Raw genomic sequence first — 20,719 nt, 5'->3', positions numbered from 1 at the left:
AGTCGACCCAGACAAATAACACCCGATGGTGAGGAAAATGTCTTACGCATTGTACACAAAGGTCTGAGTACCTCAACAAGGAGTTTTGGTAGCCAAGAGCGTATCCTGAGTCATAGGAGTGTGAGGCGGATCGGATTTTACGTCGGCAAGTACTCTGTCCATATTATCTCCAGCGAGTGCAAACACCCAACAATGCAGACTTCCGTCCTAGAGAAATTTCTGCCAATGTGTGCAATAACAATGTATGCTGTATTCCCTGTTCGTAAGTAGTATTCTGAATGCCCGGTTTGCTGTGCGGTCTAACGCACGGCTTTCCGGGCTGGGAAGGAGCGCCTGGTCCCTGGCACGAATCCGCCCGGTGTCAAGGTCTGGTGAGCCGGCCAGTCTATGGATGGTTTTTAGGCGATTTGCCTCGGCGAATGCGGACTGGTTCCTGTTATTATGCCTCAGCTACACTATGTCGGCGATTGCTGGGCAAACAACTTATTCACGCACGCGTACACCACCATCATTACTCTACCACTCAAACATAGGGGATACACTCGTCTGGTGTGAGAATTTCCCGGGGGGGGGGGGGGGGTGAGAGAATCCACCGGGTGCCGAACCACACAATAACCCTGAAAGATTTGTTCGGTGAGGAGCGGCGGAGGGATGAAGTGGACTGTGGTAGTCGTCGTGGGGTTGTCGATCACTGTGGCTGCGGCGGGGACGGAGCCTCTCCTTCGTTTCTAGGCCCCTCGTTAACATACAATACAACACAATACAATACAAACAGTATTCTGTTCACTGATGAGGCTGGGTTTACCTGTGACGGTATTTATAACTTCCGTAGCTGCAACATTTTGCCGACGTCAATCCTAATGCAATGCACGTATCACGACATTAGTAGCGTTATTCGCTGAACTTCTGGTCCGATGTGCTCAGAGACTGTATAACTGGGCCACACTTCCTACCAGAGAGACTAACTGGACAGCAGTACATGCTGATTTTGAGGGCTGTTCCTCCAGATGTACATGATGTTATCCGACTGAACCAGCGCCTGAACATGTGTTTTCATCTACGAGTGCGCTGGCTTCTAACTAGGACTTATGGTCAACTTGGGTAGCTAGAGGAGGGCTTTGCCATGGCCTCCTAGGTTACTCGATTTAAGTCCCATGGATTTCTGCGTACGAGGTCATGTCGAAAGCCTGGTCTACGCTACTGAGATCAGGTCTCTGAGGAATTACGCTTGTGGACTGCAGCAGCCTTCCAGAATTTACAGATTTCCTCAGGACTGGTTGAGAGGATACGCAATTAATTTCAGAGACGAGTTTAACGTTGCATTCAAGCGCATGGACAACATTTCGAACACATACTTTAGCGTTTGGAGATGTCAGTGTTCCTAGACAATGATAAACTGCTACAGAAAATGTGTTGTATATCAACAATGGTTGTTTTGTGGACCCACTCTTATACTGATGATATTCCAGTTGTCTATATTTTCTCTTGAAGAATACGTTTTTATAAACGTTGAAATCAAGGTAAAGAGGTTTCAATAAACCTATTTCGCAACTGATTGGCTGCTTACTATTTCTACAAGAAAACAAATTCTAGCTCATATATAAACATGTCTCTGAAGAGTAAATCGTAAATCTTGATATATTATTTACAGGTTCTTCTGATTTCTTTGGACTGAATTCATACACAACAAGTCTCGTGAAGTCTGCAGTCGTGGGTGGCCCACCATCATTGGAGAGCGACAGTGGTGTTCAGCGAATAATCAACTTCACTTGGCCTGGCAGCATCTTAATATGGCTCAGGGTGAGTTTCGCTATCAACTGATCGGACGAAAGTTTTATAAGGTCAACCATAGCTGGAAGTGGTACAACAGGACTGGGATTCGTCGTGAACAAGAAGCTAGATCTAGGATAAGTGCCATCATAATCGATGCACTTGTAATTCCACGTGTTGCCTATGGTCAAACTAAGAATTTAATTAGTTGTTACCCTCGGTTTCTGGATAGCTGTATTTTTCGGTTCATTCGGCACAGCAGCCCATCAGAGAGAGACGGTGCAGGGATGCTTGCGTTCGACCTCCGTCACGGCCATAAACGTGTAGCTTTAGAGGGTCTTCTGCGCCATTGCAACCCCCATCCTCACCTTTCAACTGACATGGGGCAGGCCGTGTTAACGTGATGGGAGGCAATACCCCTAGTTGCTAGAAAGCCCTAGTACAAAGGAGCGATCGTTACATGGAGGAACGTCTTCAAGGAAGGCGGATGTTGGAAGTTTTCCGTGGTATCTGCAAGACACAGCGTTTCAACGGCTGCTATGAAGCGTGGCTACAAAGAGTTTTGGCTTCTGCCCATGCCCTCACTCACATAATAAACAACAAGTCTTACCCTTGCTGGCGCTCTATCGAAATCTCACTGTGGCAGTGGTCGCAGTCTCGGCAAAACTTCGACAGAGTTATGTTCTATCTGCTAATGTGTTGTTCAAACATTGGCACACCACCAATTTCCAGCCACTACTATTGATGACTTTTGTCGTGGAGGCAGCATGGAAAGATTCATCTGTCATGAGACCATTGGTTGACACGATACCCAGCTACGTTAGAGAAGCTGTTACTTCCAGAGGTGCAAATACTTCGTATTAAATTTCCCATACTCTACACCCCCGAAGCACCTAAAAGTTTGATCATTTTCTCTTTTAAGGGATAGTCAAATGAAAACGAAACACATTGGAAAAAAATCTATTAATTATCTTAAAAGCAATCGCCACAGCTGTTAGTGCATTTATACCACTGTGAGACAAGACGGTAAGTACCTTCGTGCAAAAATGTTTTCAGTTGCCTACGAAACTACGATCTTACCCATGTGTCCACTCCTCCGTCCGAAGCAAATCAGTGGTCATGAATGTCTTTCTTCATTGCCCCAAAAATACTGAAATCGCATGTGTGAGAGATTGGGACTTAATGAAGTATGTTACGGCTTCCCTGCGGAACTTCTATACCGTAGTCGAAACAAACTTCTAATAAAACGCCCGCCCACCTGGCACCACAGTTAATTTCAGTACGCTGCAGGAGTTTTGGTGGAAAGTCCTTAAACATCCTCCATACAGTCCCGATCTATCCCGATGCAAGTTCCATATTTTTGGAGACGTCAAGGAAGACATTCGTGGCCGTATGTTTGTTTCGGTGAAGAGAAGCACGACTGCGTACGACCATGCTTCCGTAGGCAGCCGCAAACATTTTTCCATGAAGGCACTGACCGACTTGTTTAACAGTGGGGTAAATGTATTCACAGTTACGGCGGTTACCTCTGAAATAATACAGGGTCTACGTATTTTTCTTCATACTGTCTCGTTTTCAGTTTGCTGCCCTTATAATATACAGTAAACGCATAATACGTAAACTCTAACTATTTGATACACTTTTCGGTATTCCAAATGTAATGACCACCAGTATAATTTCTTAATTTCTTCTCTGCTGTTAACTAAAACCTCGGTGAAGCACTGAGGAAAAAAGAACATGTATTTAAAAAAAACACTGATGAAAATGTGGGATGAGGGTATCATTAATAAGATTTTTTGAATGTTAGGAATATGACCTGTTGCATGTAATAAACAGCGTACTAGTACAGTCTATGAATTCGGAGCAAACCAAAGAAAGAAAACAGCTTTGGGGAACGGCAGATATGAGATTAGTGACTAACTGGACGTCAGAAATGAGCTACATAAAACAAGGGCATGCTGTAAGTAGAACACACAACAAGAAATAAGGACAAACTGTAAGCAATGGCTCTGAGCACTATGGGACTCAACTACTGATGTCATTAGTCCCCTAGAACTTAGAACTAGTTAAACCTGACTAACCTAAGCACATCACAAACATCCATGCCCGAGGCAGGATTCGAACCTGCGACCGTAGCGGTCTTGCGGTTCCAGACTGCAGCGCCTTTAACCGCACGGCCACTTCGGCCGGCCAAACTGTAAGCAGAACAGCAGAAGTGAAGAGAGCAGTGCTCGCCAAAAGAAATGTATTAATGCCAAAAATACTCCCAAATTTGGCAAAGGATTTGCGTATAGAGTGCGACCCTGCATGGAAGTGAACCGTGCACTTTAAAAAATCGAAGAAAACAGAAAATGGAACGTACATTAAAAACAAGAGGCCTTAGAAGGCAACAAGGAATAAAGAATTTTCACCATATAAGCAAGATAAATAGTGTACAAAAAATATATATGTAAGCTAGAAGGAGGAAGGATATGTGCTACGACATTAGGAAATAATTCCATAATAGTAGAAGGAAACACAAAGAGAAAACTTCTAGTTGGAGGAAGAGATTAGCTTATATAAAACAAATAACTGCGGAAGTTGTGAATAATTTCCACTCTGAGATGAAATGATTGACCCAAAACAGGAAATCTAGGTGTGCCGTTTCAGTTCAGTCAGAAGACACCTCCGCATCCCACCCTCTCTCCCGAAAATTATTGTTATTTTTTGAACCTACAGCGATCTACCTCGTCTACACTATGTTAATAGTCAGGCAGACCAGTTCTGCACTATGTTAATAATCATACGCTTAAGCGTCACTTACCTACTACGACCTGTATCTTTTCCGTCACAAATTCGTCAATTGTTCCGCGAGTGTAGCGTAGAAAAACTGTTTACTGGCAGCAGACGCACAAGTAATTTAGTTGTCTAACAAAGCGTAATAATTAGAGACGCTGGAGGATGTACGTAACAATGGAAATCCAATTAAAACTCCCGCTACACATATTCCAACTTCTTCTGTGTTTTTGTTAACTTATTTTCTGCTGGCATTTTAATCCCTCTTATCAGATTCAGCCTTATGTTGAGGAAACATGCAAATCTTTATTTTATTTCATATATCTAATGTATCAATATTTTAACGAGTTTTGCTTCCTGTGTTCTGTATCTTATGAACGATACGAATGATTTCTACGAATAATCGGAACAATTTTTTGTCTAAAAGAACATCTTCTCTTATCAGCAATACTTGGAAGAATTACTGAAAGCTATCAATGAAGATAGGGCCAATGTAATTGGATATACAACTTGGAGCCTTCTCGACAACTTGGAGTGGAATTCTGGTTTCAGGTAAGCCTCTGTTGCGTTATATACCGAATGTAATTAAGAAATTTGTTTTCGTTAATCGGGAAGGAGGTAAATTTGAAGTGTTACCTCCCCTATCTCCCTTCATTTGTTTTTTAGAACATATATCTGTTGTCACGTGCTTGAGGCAAAATGTCACCAGCGTAGTCAAAGTGCGATCTTCATTTAGCTGCTCCCTTTGCTGAGTATTCTATTTTCTCCCCCTTCTTATCGGGTCTTCTAGCACTGAATAAGAAACTTTTTTCCTGTTTCAGTTTATACTAAGCTTTCAGGATGATTCTTCATTCAGATACAGACTGTTTTATTACTGTGTTGACATACAGTGTTGTAACTAATCCTGTAATACTTTGATAGTGAGTCTGTAGATATTTTTGTCATTTCTTCTACTTTTACAGACCGAAGTTCGGCATTTACCACGTGGATTTCAACAGCACTGAGAGAACAAGGACGCCAAAGGCTTCAGCAAGCTTCCTATATGGCATCTATAGCAACATGAGTGTACCAGAAGAATACTTTACTTAATTTCGTAATAAAACAACAGTCTACGCAATTTTAATATGAATATCGATATATGTACGTGAAATAATAACATGCAAGACCAAGACGACACGTATCTTGTATGTCAAAGCTATTAACAATAACATGCCATATTGATACTCCTTGTTACAGTATAGGTTTCGTCAATAAAACAATATTATTAATCCATATCGAATATACCATTTATTGTCATTAATATGATAATACCCTTTGGTTTGCAGATGTACAGATAACAGAAGATACGGACTACGTATATTTGGGCATAAATCCTAAACCTTTTGGTACAGTAAAAAGAAATGTTCCCAAATTTGTTAGTGAGAGAATTAAGATTTTTCTGCTTCTCTGGCAATATCTCTACATCTTATAAAAATATACGTAGGTCTGAATGTTCAATACGTCCTCTTAACGAATTGGATCGTCTTGAACCAAATCTGGAAATAAGTAATGTGGAAGTAAGAACCAGCTGCCTCTCAAAGGGGTGCGGATGAAAAAGTAGCGTATCAAAAAGCTCACAAATGTCCGTAATATATTCATCCAGTATTTGAGACTGAGAGCTCTTAGGGACTTGGGACAAACATTACACATTATTTCAAAACCTTTCCGAAGCTTTTCCTCGCTGACAGCCCTAAAAAATGAGGAAAGGAAAAAAGTTGATAGATTACTGCTTCCTCGCTGTCCACGGTTGTACCACGCAGGACCTTTTAACTAGTACTTCTTTGCTGCTAACTGAAACACATTTCATTGACAGCATCGACATACAACACTGATTGTACCTGGAAAATTATATCATTGTACGAAATTTAATTCAAGACGTCACAGACACTGAGATGGATGAAGAACTACCGAGTGAGACATTAGGCTTCGATACATCTCTTCTTTACTACTAACTATATTCATAGCACATTACAGGTTATATCAAAGTATACCACTGAATGTACCTGCAAAATTATATCAATGTATTACACATAAACAATGAAACGTAAAAAAGTAAGTTTCCTTAAAACAGAGCGAACATTACCGAGATGACTAGCACCCTGTGTTGGACTTATCGACCTCCAACCAACTTTAAACATATTTTCAAACTTTTTCTAGTTCTTGTTTTTGCGCTTTTGTGCTCGCCATCACATGCACAACACGTTAACTCGTTCGTAAAGTAATCAGAATTTTAAGCTGTCTTGTACGAGGGAGTTCATTTCAGCCAAAATTTTAGGTGCATTCGTAAAAAAAGTAGCATGCGAGTAAAAATCCTCACTGCCATTAGGGGTGAGAGTGTTAATGAGAAGCGGTGACGTACAAATCTCTGTAAATGATCTTTATTGTAAATTTCCTGCATTTAATATTGCCTATGGTTAAGTTAGGAATTGAGTTAGCTATTCACTTTGGCTTTTGAGAAGCTGTATCTTTTCTTTATTCGGCACAGCAGCCGAGCAAAAACCCAGCAGAAAGAGACGGGAGAGAGACTCAAACATTCGACCTTCGTCACAGCTATGAATCTGTAGCTTTAAGTGGTCCTCAGAGCCGTAACAGCTCCCAACCTCGTCCTGCAACCGACTCGGTCAAAGGCGCGGTGTCTACATGGAGGAGTGTCTCTTTTAAACAAAGCGGGGGTTGGAAGTTTTCCTTGGGAACTGCAGGACACAGCGTCTCAACGGCTGGTATAGAACCTGGCAACAAAGACTGTTGGATTCTGCTCATGCCCCCGTTCACATAATAAACAAAAGTCAAACTTTGATGGTGCTGTATTTAATTGACTTGGAATACTTTCCAACATCTATTTTTGCTGTTCAATGTGTCAATCAGATCGCGAGAATGAGCACAGCAGTGAGGCGATAATTTTGTCAACGTATTTCGGGATCTAAGACCGAGCCACGCACCTGAATACTATAGTTAGATTTAATATCCTCTCTTAGGCTGTATGGTGTAAAGCGGCAGAGAAGCAGACATATACGTGTGTAATGTATGTCACATATGCATATGTTCAACATCTCCCCCAGCACCCCTGGACCGATTTCAACCAAAGAAGGTACACATATTACAACATGGAAAGAAGTACTGTGGGGGTAAAAACGATAGTTTTCCCTGGTGTTGGGGTGGCGGTGATAAACTAAGAAGAGGGAAGGCGGAGATGGACAGTGAGATGTGGAGATGTGGGATGAGGAGATGGACAGACAGAGAAGAGGAGGAAATGGAGAGAACGTAGAGGAGGAGATGGACAGAGAGAGGACAGAGGACGAAGGTGATAGAGAGAGGAAGGAGGTGGTGCTACAGAAGTTTGAAATAAATCCATACCCAAGTAACACCTAATATATAAATATAAATATAAATATAAATATATATATATATATATATATATATATATATATATATCATCAGGTAAGTTTAAGACATGAGTTAAGTGGTCTGATATGTTAAGAGATGTTTGGAGGGAGACACTAGATATGTGAAGACGTCAGGCAATACCTACCATGGAAGTAGATGAAGATCTGGAGAACAAAAATTATATTGGGAGACCAGGACTGACATACATGCAACAAATAAATGAGGACATTGGTGTAAATAGTACAGTGAGAGAAAGAGGTAGGGACAGCAAGGGAAGTTGCGTAAGACAGTATCAAACAAATCAGAAATGGCCCCTTCTCCCTCCGACAGTGGAAGCAATGCGCACCAGTTGTTACAGCTGTATGTGGATTTTAGCGTGGGTGCCTTTGTAGCAGTATGTATGAGGTTCAATAATGAAGGAAAATCAGATGCTATTTTAGTTTAGCGCGAATATGATACTAACTTCAAAGAAACCGCCAGATTATACACTGAAAAGTATCACGTAATCAGTGAACGTATCAAGTGAAAAGAGAGGAACAATTTGTAAGAAACCTGTTGTCAAGAGGTGGTGAGTACACATGAAGGAGAAGACTGATGAGCACGAAATGAAGCAGGGAAGTATTCATCAACATACATCATCCTTTCTATATCATCTTTTCAACAACATATCTCGCTTTGTAGATCTTTGTTCATTTCTGAAAAAGGTAGCATTTGATCCATGAGGAAGATACTATTTACTGAGAAAACTCATTTTTACAACCATAGACACGTAAATTTATGCAGTTTGCATAACTGGCGGTAGAGAATCTAGGTAGATTCTACAAGACTTAAGTTTTGTTGGTAGTGTAGATTACCTGTGGTTTGTAAACCTCAGAAACTTCATCATGTTTTATTGAAAAGGAAATGACGATGATGATGATGATAACGCATACTCCGAGGAGCATAGGGGACGATGCGAGAGACCCGCACCCCTGAATTTATTGGGTTCAAAAATGGTTCAAATGGCCCTGTGCACTATGGGACTTAACTTCTGAGGTCATCAGTCCCCTAGAACTTAGAACTACTTAAACCTAACTAACCTAAGGACATCACACACATCCATGCCAGAGGCAGGATTCGAACCTGCGACCGTAGCGGTCGCGCGGTTACAGACTGTAGCGCCTAGAACCGCTCGGCCACCCCAGCCGGCATTTTTTTTTTTATTTTGGGATTTGTTGTAAGTTCCTATGGGACCAAACGGTTGAGGTCATAGGTTCCTAGGCTTACACACTATGGTAATCTAACGTAAACTAACTTACGCTAAGGACAAGACACACATCCATGCCCGAGGGAGGACTCGAACCCCCGACGGGGGGAGCTGCGCGAACCGTGACAAGGCGCCCTAAAACGCACGGCTATCCCGCGCCGCACCACCGAATATGCAAGGTCCTAGTCGAGGTGATTTGCCTTTGCCTTCCTCCGACCGTAACGGCGATGAATGATTATGAAGAAGATGACACAACAACCTCTCCGCAATTTAGTTAGTTCCCTCAAAGACTTTTTCAAGCATTTAGTGACGTTTCACCGTTTATCAAACGCCAGAACATATTGTTTCAGCATTATTAATGTCCTACACGTTTTAACTTTCAACAGAATCTGAATCGAAGGCGGCCAGAGAGATGTATTAAATGTCGTAGCGTTGGTATATAGATAGTACGCTCTCCTGATTTCACTCCATTACATGATTTTCGGTGACAGATTTGGAAAAATAATGTAGCTTGTGAGACAGCACCAAGGGCACCAGGAGGCATGAAGAAAAGCATTGTGGATGCCGGTGACCAAATTATGGCAGAGAATCATCAATACCTCCGTCGATAACGTGAAAGTCTCCTGGTTATGGTACCACTTCGTATTGCAAGAAGCTATCAGCAACATTTCGTTCACGGTTACGTGGCCATCCTAAATTTGGTGATTTTTTACGATATGTGTTTTGTATTACCAGACCCTTGCGAAGAAGCCTACGAAATTATATCTTTTTGTTGCCGTCTGCACATTTCTTTACAGATACGCATGAGTGTCGCTGAGAAACACACAGAAATTTAATTGACGATAAATCATTTTCATAGGTAAAATAATATTTTGGACTTTTATGTAGATGCTTTTTACCCGGAACTTTTAATTTTCTGCGACTATTTATATCTTGTGCAAACCTCAGTCGTGAAATCAGTCCCAAAGTAAAATGTAAGAAAATAATGTACACTATATTCAGCACAGTAGCACGGCTTGAGGAACAAATGGATTTTAGGAAAGGACGCTCTACGATGGATGCATTTTTATCTTACAACAGATAATACAAGAAAGGAGAGAATATAGAAAAGAAACACACATTTCTTTTAGCGGCTTTAACAAAGGTTTTTCCTGGGGAAAGACGCAGAGAATTTGGAAGATAATGAGAAAATGCTAATATTTGAAATATCTAATAAATGCGATGAGAAGTCTGTATCAGAACACGATTATCGCTTTAGATCATGACGGAAAAATGACTAATGAGATACCGTCTAACAAAGGAGTACGACAATGCTGCCGTACCCGCAGCTTTGCTTAACATTTACATACACGGAATGAGGTATATATCGAAAACAGAATTTCAAAACGTATATACCTAGACAGGAGGACTCTTCTAAATAACATACTTCGTGCTGATGATGTAGTGATCCTAGCAGATAAAGAAGAGGACCATCAGAATGGAATTTACTTAATGAAACAAGTAAGTCCTAAACTTGACATGGAAGCAGAAAAAACCTACGACATTGGCCTTCATGGGTAAAGAACACATAAGAACCAAAATGGTGACTGATCAGAAGATTTTAGTGTAAGTAAACCACTTCAGTTACACAGTAAAGATGTAGAAATTAAGCTTAGCAAATGTAGCAGGATATGTGGAACAATTAACAGAAACATTAAAAACAAAGTTAGGTAAGACACTCAAATTAAAATCTAGAAAAAAAAGTTGCAGTTTCCTCAGCGCTCTACCTAAGGGTGACTTGGGTGATTAGCAAAGAACACGTAAGGCACAAGAAATGAAATTCGTGACACGAATTAAAGGTTGCGCAATAGAGTACAGACTCAGGAATCACGGTATTAGAGAAGAACTAAAAATTTTTAATCTGTATGATAAATTACTAGAGTGTAGGAGAAAATGGAAAGAACACTTGAAAAGAGTGGAGAGTAACAGACTGGCCTTAAAGGCTAGAAATTATACTATGGAAGAAGAGGTAGAGAAAGACCCCACCAACGGCGGGCATCGTAACGGACAATGTCGCTAAATACCTGAAGATAAGTAGAAGCAGGTATTCAACATAACACCAGTAAGCCAGAGCAGATCACTCAGCAGACAGGAAGCCGTATTCCACGGAATGGTACCGGCGCAGGTAACCAGCTCTGGCCACAATGACACCTCTCTCAGCACAGCTTGTGCCAAGCACGTCTGTAGCAGCGAGAGGATTAAATGATCCAATCACAGCACAGGACATAAAAAAGTACTCTACAAAAATGAACCACTTTTCCTAGCTATGACTACTCTACCTACTCATATGTCAAGGAATTCTTCCTCTCCTACCCCCACATTACTATTATCAACTAAGTAAAAGCTCCTAAATCAAAATTTTCCTCTAACCACACAAAACTCCCTTCTGTTTCTTACTCCTACTGCGCCACCTGCCTCACCTCAGTGTCTGACGATGTCCTCGAATTCATCCCCTTCCCATGCATCTCAACGTCTGACGCAGTAGCATCTATATTTCGTCAACCAGTGTGGATTCCATCCCAAATTCTTCTCTCGTGGTCATCTTCAGCAAATCACCCGTCTTCTTCGCAGCTCAATTCCCGTAAATTCGCTATTTTTGTCTCCCTCGACTGTCGCGTATTCCGTTCTCCTTTTCAGACTCCAGACATGGGGACGTTCAGTTTTAAACATGGCTGTTTCTCAGAAACCTTATACAGTATTCAAACATAGGAATTATCCAGCCAACGTGCTGCAAATAAATGCTAATACAATGACCTACGTTTCAGCTCCTACTAAGGTGTCTTCGTCAGAATGAAATTTTCAGAAAACTTAAAAATACATTGCAAGTAAGCTGTGGTCAGATTTTAGAACAGCTATACTCAACTCAAAAATAACATAGAACACGCTCCTGCTTGTCATGTATACCTATCTAACTAAGGTCATCAGTCCCCTAGAACTTAGAACTACTTAAACCTAACTAACCTAAGGACATCACACACATCCATGTCCGAGGCAGGATTCGAACCTGCGACCGTAGTGGTCGCGCGGTTCCAGACTGTAGAGCCTATAACCGCTCGACCACTCCGGCCGGCCCTAGCTAAAAACATCAGTCACTGGATATGTTGTGATGTATCGAGTCTTTTTCTTAATAATTATTTATAACAATATTGTATCCACCTTCCTAAGGAAATTTAGCTGCTTATACGGAAAAGAAATTTAATTTCCTAACAGGTTTCAGGAACATGATGTCCTTCTTCATAACAGTGTCAACAGTATGATAAATACTCCCGTATTCCTGAGCATAGCCTATGCTGCAACACCCTTACTCGACTTTCCGACTGTTTCTGACCGCCCTGTGTACAAAGAGTCAAGTTCGTGATTGTAATAAGCAGTCTTCAATCAAGATACACTTATATGTTATTAGATTATTAATGCCCAGTAGCGTCGTCTTACGTTGATGTATTGTCCTCACTGAAGTCATTCTTACTAGTATTGATAAGTCTGTAGATACACTCAATTGTGGAGGTGGCGGATTCAGAGCAGCTGCTTAAAGAAACGCACCAGACAATCGAAGTCGCAGCAATGCAGTCTTGTGAATTCCGCGTGCAGTGGTGACGTGTAAGCGTGGCGCCCCCTAGCGGAGAGTACCAAGCGATGGAAGAGCGATGATCGCCCGGCAGCGCGCTGGCGGTCGACGAACACGCCGTCGACACCGCAAAAGGCGAGGCCCACGAAAAATAAAGGCGTCGCCGCGAACTTACGATGTCGCAGTAGTCGGCTTGTCCGCCACACTTCGCGAAACCTCGTCTCCATGCAGTACCAATGAGAAATCAATATGTAACTGAAAGGGTAGCCACTAAAGCTCTTCACTTTTTCGAATGCGACCGAGAGCTTGCATGTATTTAAAAGCACAGCCGAGAACCATTAACCTCAGCTAAAATAAAACATTTTCTGATTCATGAGGGGATTATTACAGCAACCAGCATGTGTGGTATTGAGGAACAAGCAGTCTTGGTTGCTGTATAAAATTTTTTATTACTTCACAATGACGCGTCGTTGCACCTTTATTTAGGTATTTAAGGATTGGCCGACGGAAGATATACAAAATTTATTACTTGTGGAGTGACCTGATTTAGTGATATAGTTTTACCAAGAAAATATAAAAGAACTTACTTGTATTTTGTGGCGATGTCTACGTGGGATATCGAACATATAATATCCTAGCAGGTAAACGGCCGCTGTCAAAGTCTTGGAAAAACTGTTCGGTATCCTAAAAATAGAATAAAACAGAACATAACTAAAATGTATTTTTAAAAATATGTAACCCGGTTTTTTGCTAAATCAACAACTCACATAAAAAATAAGAGGGAAGCGGCAAATTACCTTATTATGGCTTGTGGCGCAGTGCAATGAGAACCAGACAGGATCAGACAACAGTAAATCTTTACATCATAAACAAGCCAGAGGTGTAGTGCATATTCAGCCTGCACGTGACTCACTGGATATAAAACACAAGCAAGGCCTCTTGAAACTTCCCCTCTGAAAATTAAGAATGACTGTGCTGGTAAACTTCTACGTTATTTGATTTTCAAACAGCTGAGCCACACTGAACGTACTCAGACAGTTCTCTCTTTACTAATTCTGGTCATCACTAAACTTACACACAATATTTTGTAGCGCAACGCAATCTGACTTTTAATAATCCCTACAAAAGAATGGCTCTGTCTAATAATAACTTTATTGCTATCTTTACCGTAACATTTTTTCTGCTTGAGCTTTGTCACGTTTAGGCATAGTTTATTGCTTTTGCTGCTGCTGTTTGTCAAGCATTGTCCGACTGAAATTCACTTTGTATAACTCTGCTAAGCCAGTTCTCTACTGATTTATTTTCATTGTTGCTGCACATTGACTCATATTAGTTGAAAAGTTGCATTTCCTAAGATAATTTATATTTATTGCTGCTTGCTTTGCCACTTTGCTTTTTTTCCTCATTCTTGTTTGTGTTAATGTTCGTCCTTCTGCATTGCCTCGTTCTCTAGTGTAGCTCAGTAGATTTAAGTTAGCTTAAGAGGGGGTAGGCTATATAAGAGAATGAGCTGTGTTGAAATGGAAGAAATGCATTGAGAAGCTGTATGAAAAACGTTTGGCCAAAAAAGTAGTGTACAATGAAGAATAATTACTTTGAAAGAGGATGTAGAGAAAAAAGTAGGGCTTAGGGACAGCAGGTTTAGGTAGGTAAGATAATCGAAAATACAGAAAGCATGCTTAGATAGGACCTCTTTGAGGAAAAAATGTTGGGAAAGAGGAAAGATCTATGGAATGAATTTTTGGGTTGGACTGCAGTACCAAATGTTACACTGAAAACAAACCCTGTCCTTTCCTTTTGTGTTAATCCGCTACGTGTTTGTATACCCTCGTGCATTTGTGTTATTCCTGTATTCATGTGTTTATATGATAAGTGTTACGTTATGGATTTTTTTTAATACTAAGGTACATTGACTATGATGAGTAATACTGGTATTCTCAAATATAATTTGCATTAATAATATGTTTTAAATATTTGTAGACATTATTTATTCTGTTCTGTTTTAATTCTCATGTGTGAAGTTAATGTTTCGAAAGCTAATCTCACTTTTTTATTTATTTACTTATGTCATAATCCCTGTAACACTGATGTATATGTTTATTTCTATTCATTTGTGAAGCCTGTATTACTACAAATCTTATCTGTATTATGATGTTCTTTAATGATGTATTTTGTACCTTTGTCACTGTATTCTCATGTCATGAAATTTGACACCAGTTCTTCAAATTGAGTATATAGTAGGGTTTCATTTCACTACACACGTCCGCAGCTCGCGGTCGTGCGGTAGCGTTCTCGCTTCCCGCTCCCGGGTTCCCGGGTTCGATTCCCGGCGGGGTTAGGGATTTTCTCTGCCTCGTGATGACTGGGTGTTGTGGGATGTCCTTAGGTTAGTTAGGTTTAAGTAGTTCTAAGTTCTAGGGGACTGATGACCGTAGAAGTTAAGTCCCATAGTGCTCAGAGCCAACACTACACACGTTTCTGTTGTTCATAGTATATGCACAATATGTGAGAAGGTAACAAAAGGACTGTTAGTGCTCGCACATGTGTTGATAATTCAGCAAGGGACTGGTTAACAGCATTGCTGGTTCTAAGGACATTCCAAAAATTTACTGAGTGCACAGGTGGTGGTTCATGGACTTGCTATATTATCTGCAAGACTCTTTGTTGGTGACTGTCCACCCGCACAGTCGCCAGGGATGGCTGTTGGCCATCTCTACAAGGACTACAGAGGGTCTGCATATTTGGTATCCCACCAGTACCATTATCTCTACAAGGACTCCATTAGTTGTGGACCTTTGGTGGCCCTCCAATACCTATATATCTACAAGGACTACATTAGTTATGGACCTTTGGTGGCCCACCAATACCATTATCTCTACTAGGACTACAGTCGGTCTGCACCAATGGTTGCCCAGTAATATCATCATCTCTACAAGAAATACTGTGGGTCTGCTCTCTGATGATCTGCCTACCAATATTCATCAAATCTTCGACTGACTCGGCTGTGGGTTTACTCTGATGTGTCCCATTACCTGTCTGTATGTCAAGAGTTAGCACTGTCTTACCTGTCTGCATGTCAAGAGTTAGCACTATCTTATGTGTGTGCATGTCAAGAGTTAGCATGGTCTTTCTGTTGGAAGAGCACAATGACTTCTTCAAGACTGTATGGAAATCCACTACTTCCATGTGCACTTTCTTTTATTGCTCAGACTTGTGCATAAAACTATCATTCTTAATGTGATGAATGACCAGTACTGTCTTTATGGACTGTGAGGACAATTTATGCTTTTGACCAACAGTGTATCAGTAAGTATATGCATTTGATATCTTTGTTATCATAATTATGAAAAATTTGGACACTGGCCAAAACAATGTGTAAAATATTTTGTGGGGAGCATGGGGGCTATGTGAGTAGGCTGTTTGGGTTTCTATGTTGGTAACACCTGGTAGTGCTCCGTATGAAAATCACTGACTCTGCTGTGTGTGGTCTGTGGCTGGTTGGACTCATTGCTGGATTATTCTCTAGTGTAATGTTGGGCTGTTGGATGTGAACAGCGCATAGCGTTGGGCAGTTGGAGGTGAGGTGCCAGCAGTGGTTGATATGGGGAGAGAGATGCCAGAGTTTTGAGAGCAGACGATCTGGACGTGTGTCCATCAGAAAAAGGAATGTCACGAACTGATATATATATATATATTATTGGTGTTTTGCCCTTAAAGAGCGCATTTGGACTAAACTACATGGCCAGTTCCTTTTGCTGCCTTCCTTGCTGCCCAAACTTCCCTCATTCGCTCGCTGTGTTTCTGTTTCCGGTCCTCTGTCCATGCTTCTTGTCGGCTTTGTGTCTTCGGCTTCATCTTGATTGCCTTTTTGGTTGCCCATATTTCTTTCATCTTCTGGCTGTGATCTTGCTTGCGTTCTTCGGTCCATTTTATGCCTGTTCGTTTGTCGCATTGTATCTCATGTAGTTTACTTTTCTTAATGATGTTTCTGAACTTTATTCTGTCGTTTATTGTGTCTGCTGTTATGTTGAGCTGGTTCAGGTCGTTTTCTACCTCTGCCACCCATTTGTTGTTTCTAGTGGTTACCCAGTCAAAGATCTGTTTGGTCAGCCTGTGTGATGGCATTCTGTATAGGTGTCCATAGAATTGTAGTCTGCCTTTTCTAATCTTTTCTGTGATTGTCTCCGTATGTTTGTACAGTCCCTCTGTAGGTTTCTTGATCCATATTCCATTGTTGTTAGTTGCGCCAAATATTTTCCTAAGTATTTTCCGTTCTACTTTTTCTAATTGTCTGATACGTGTATGCCCTAGGATTAGTGTGGTCTCTGCTGCATATAGTGCCTCGGGGAGCACCACCGTGTCGTAATGGCGTAATTTGGCTTTTTGTGAGATAGACTTCTCGTTGTAATGATTCCACACTACTTTGTATGCCTTGTCCAGTTTAGTGTTTCTTTCTTCGTTTGAGTCTCTGTTATGTCCACTCATTTGTAGTGTTTCACCGAGGTATTTGAAGTTTGCCGTTTTGTAAATCGTGCCATACTTTGTGTTCAGAGATGAGAGTTTCTTTGTGCTCATAAACTGTGTCTTTTCGTAAGAGATCTGTAGTCCAGTTTTGGAAGCGATTTCGTGCAGTTTTTCAATAGCGTCTTTTGTTTCCTTTATACCTTTCGTGACAATCGCCAAATCGTCTGCAAAAGCCAGGCATTTAATCTGTAGGTTTCGTAAGGTTATCCCCTGTTGTGATGTTTCCCATTCTTTTATGACCTTATCTAATACCAGATTGAAAAGGAGAGGTGAGAGGCCATCGCCTTGTCGGACACCTGTGCGAATTTCAAAGGGCTCTGATAGTTCCCCACAGAACTTTACTTTGGAGGTCGTGTTGGTTAAAGTTTGCTCTATGATAGCCCGTGTTGTGTTGTCTACTTTGTATTCTGCTAGAATTTTGAAGAGAGTTTTGCGGTCGATAGAGTCGTACGCCTTTTTGAAGTGAAAAAAGGTAATGATCAGGTTCTGTTTGTGTTGTAAAATCATTTTCAGGTTCCAAATTTGTTCCGCACAAGACCGCCCTTTACGGAAGCCTGCTTGGTATTCCCCAATCAAGTGGTTGGTTCGGCATTCTAGTCTGTTCAGTAAAGCTTTAGAGAGGATCTTGTATGTGACCGGTAGTAGGGATATTCCTCTGTAGTTGTTCGGGTCAGTCTTGTCACCTTTTTTGTGTAGTTGGTGTATCAGGGCAGTTTTCCAGTCGCCAGGAATTTTCATGGTCTTCAAGATGTCTTCCAAGATCCTGTGGATGTCTTTGGTGAGTTCTGGGTCTTGTAACTTCCAGATTTCCGCGATGATGCCATCTTCTCCTGGAGCTCTACGATTCTTGAGTGACTTTATTATTTCTTTAACTTCTTCTAGAGTTGGAGGTTAACTATCTGGATTGTATGTGCTCGTTTCTGTCATCATTTCTTCCATGGGGGGGTCCGTGTTGAGCAGTTTTTCAAAGTACTTTGCCAGAATGTGACAATTGTTTTTGGTATTGGTTTCTAGGGTTCCATCCGGTCTTCTGAAGCACAAGTTGGTTGGTTCATATCCAGTCATATTTTCTCTGAACGTTCTGTAGAAGTTTCTTGTACTGTTCTTCATGAAGTCCGATTCGATCTCTGTCAGTCGCCGTTTGTCATACTGTCGTTTTTCACTGCGAATGATTTTGCTTGATTGCTTCTGTGTTTTCAAGAAGTTCATCCAATTCTCTTGGGATTTATGGCTACTAAATTTTTTCCACGCACTGATTCGTTGGTCAATAGCTTGGTCACATGTGTGGTTCCACCAACGGTGCTTCCGTGTTCGTGGTGCTTGTGCTAGTTTCATGGCCTCTCGGATTCTTCGTGAAAGTTGTGTCCAGTCTGTCGTTTTCTCCATTTTAATTTTGTGTAATATTTGTGTCTGGTTTAAAGTAACGTATTCTGGATCTGGTCTAACAATTTTGTTCTTCTGGAGCTTTTTCTTGGGCAAAAGACGAATCCCCTGATCTGTAGTAGGTGGTGGTCTGAGTCGAAGTAGCCTTTTCGGGTGTCTATGTTCAAAATTTCTTTTTGTGAGTCTTTCTGCACTATTACGTGGTCGATTTGTAGTTCTTGCTTTCCGCTGAGGAATTTCCATGTGGTAAGTTTTCGTGTTGGTTTCTTGAATTTTGTTGACATAATGGTGAGGTCGTGGCTTTTGCAAAAGTCTATCAGATGTTTTCCGTTTTTGTTCGTGTCCTTGTGTGGAGTATGTTTTCCTGTGATAAGTCTGTATATCTTTTCTTTTCCGAGTTTGGCGTTGAAGTCTCCCAGTATTATTTTGACTCCATGTGCAGGAATTTTTCTGATAGTTTCTTCCATTATCGTCCAGAAGTCATCAATTTCGTCCGGGTTTTTCCTGTTGTAGTCATTAGTCGGTGCATGTGCGTTGATTATTGTGTAGGATTTATTGGCTGATTTCACTGTGATGGTGCTGATTCTTTCGTTTGATGACGAAAAGTCGATTATGCTGTCCGTGATGGACCTGTGTACTGCAAATCCTGTGCCAAAAAGCCTTAGGTTTTTCAGTTGTCTCGATGGTTTTCCTTTGTATATTCTGAAATTCTCCGTGTTGAAATGGTCTTCGTCTGTGAATCGTGTTTCTTGCAGTGCACATATTTTGATTTGAAATTTTTCGAGAGTGTCTGTCAGTTGCTTCATCTTTCCTGTCTTCATCAGTGTGTTCACGTTGAGTGTGCCGATGTAGTGTTTGCGTTTGGTCTTGAGGGAGTTTGAGAAGCTCCGATTCTTCTCATGATGTCCGTGAGCCCCCGGAATCCGATGCTCACGACAATCCCAGTCTATTGACTGGGGCCTGGGGTAATGAGATTTTTCTCGTTGTACCATCATGACGTTTAGTAGTTGGATGTATGGCATGCTGCCGAGTACAACCTGACTTTCCAGACTTTAGAACACTATTAAGGTAAATACAATGTTTCTTCTCTATCATAATCTTTCGTTTTCGAACTACACTCCTGGAAATGGAAAAAAGAACACATTGACACCGGTGTGTCAGACCCACCATACTTGCTCCGGACACTGCAAGAGGGCTGTACAAGCAATGATCACACGCACGGCACAGCGGACACACCAGGAACCGCGGTGTTGGCCGTCGAATGGCGCTAGCTGCGCAGCATTTGTGCACCGCCGCCTTCAGTGTCAGCCAGTTTGCCGTGGCATACGGAGCTCCATCGCAGTCTTTAACACTGGTAGCATGCCGCGACAGCGTGGACGTGAACCGTATGTGCAGTTGACGGACTTTGAGCGAGGGCGTATAGTGGGCATGCGTGAGGCCGGGTGGACGTACCGCCGAATTGCTCAACACGTGGGGCGTGAGGTCTCCACAGTACATCGATGTTGTCGCCAGTGGTCGGCGGAAGGTGCACGTGCCCGCCGACCTGGGACCGGACCGCAGCCACGCACGGATGCACGCCAAGACCGTAGGATCCTACGCAGTGCCGTAGGGGACCGCACCGCCACTTCCCAGCAAATTAGGAACACTGTTGCTCCTGGGGTATCGACGAGGACCATTCGCAACCGTCTCCATGAAGCTGGGCGACGGTCCCGCACACCGTTAGGCCGTCTTCTGCTCACGCCCCAACATCGTGCAGCCCGCCTCCAGTGGTGTCGCGACAGGCATGAATGGAGGGACGAATGGAGACGTGTCGTCTTCAGCGATGAGAGTCGCTTCTGCCTTGGTGCCAATGATGGTCGTATGCGTGTTTGGCGCCGTGCAGGTGAGCGCCACAATCAGGACTGCATAGACCGAGGCACACAGGGCCAACACCCGGCATCATGGTGTGGGGAGCGATCTCCTACACTGGCCGTCCACCACTGGTGATCGTCGAG

At 42.0% G+C, this 20,719-nt stretch overlaps 1 protein-coding gene across 1 annotated transcript in view; it reads left to right on the top strand.

Annotated features, from left to right (window-relative positions):
* Nucleotides 1-20,719, top strand: part of LOC126413013 (lactase/phlorizin hydrolase-like) — a 247,660-nt gene that overhangs the window by 110,548 nt on the left and 116,393 nt on the right. The window contains exons 11-12 of the mRNA XM_050082906.1: nucleotides 1,652-1,800; nucleotides 4,991-5,097. Of these exons, the coding sequence (XP_049938863.1) occupies nucleotides 1,652-1,800; nucleotides 4,991-5,097 (256 nt within the window). The remainder of the gene's footprint in view (nucleotides 1-1,651; nucleotides 1,801-4,990; nucleotides 5,098-20,719) is intronic.

This window comes from Schistocerca serialis, chromosome 7 (assembly GCF_023864345.2).
Source record: "Schistocerca serialis cubense isolate TAMUIC-IGC-003099 chromosome 7, iqSchSeri2.2, whole genome shotgun sequence".
Classification (NCBI taxonomy): Eukaryota; Metazoa; Arthropoda; class Insecta; order Orthoptera; family Acrididae; genus Schistocerca; species Schistocerca serialis.
This window is presented reverse-complemented; position numbering and strand designations above follow the sequence as displayed.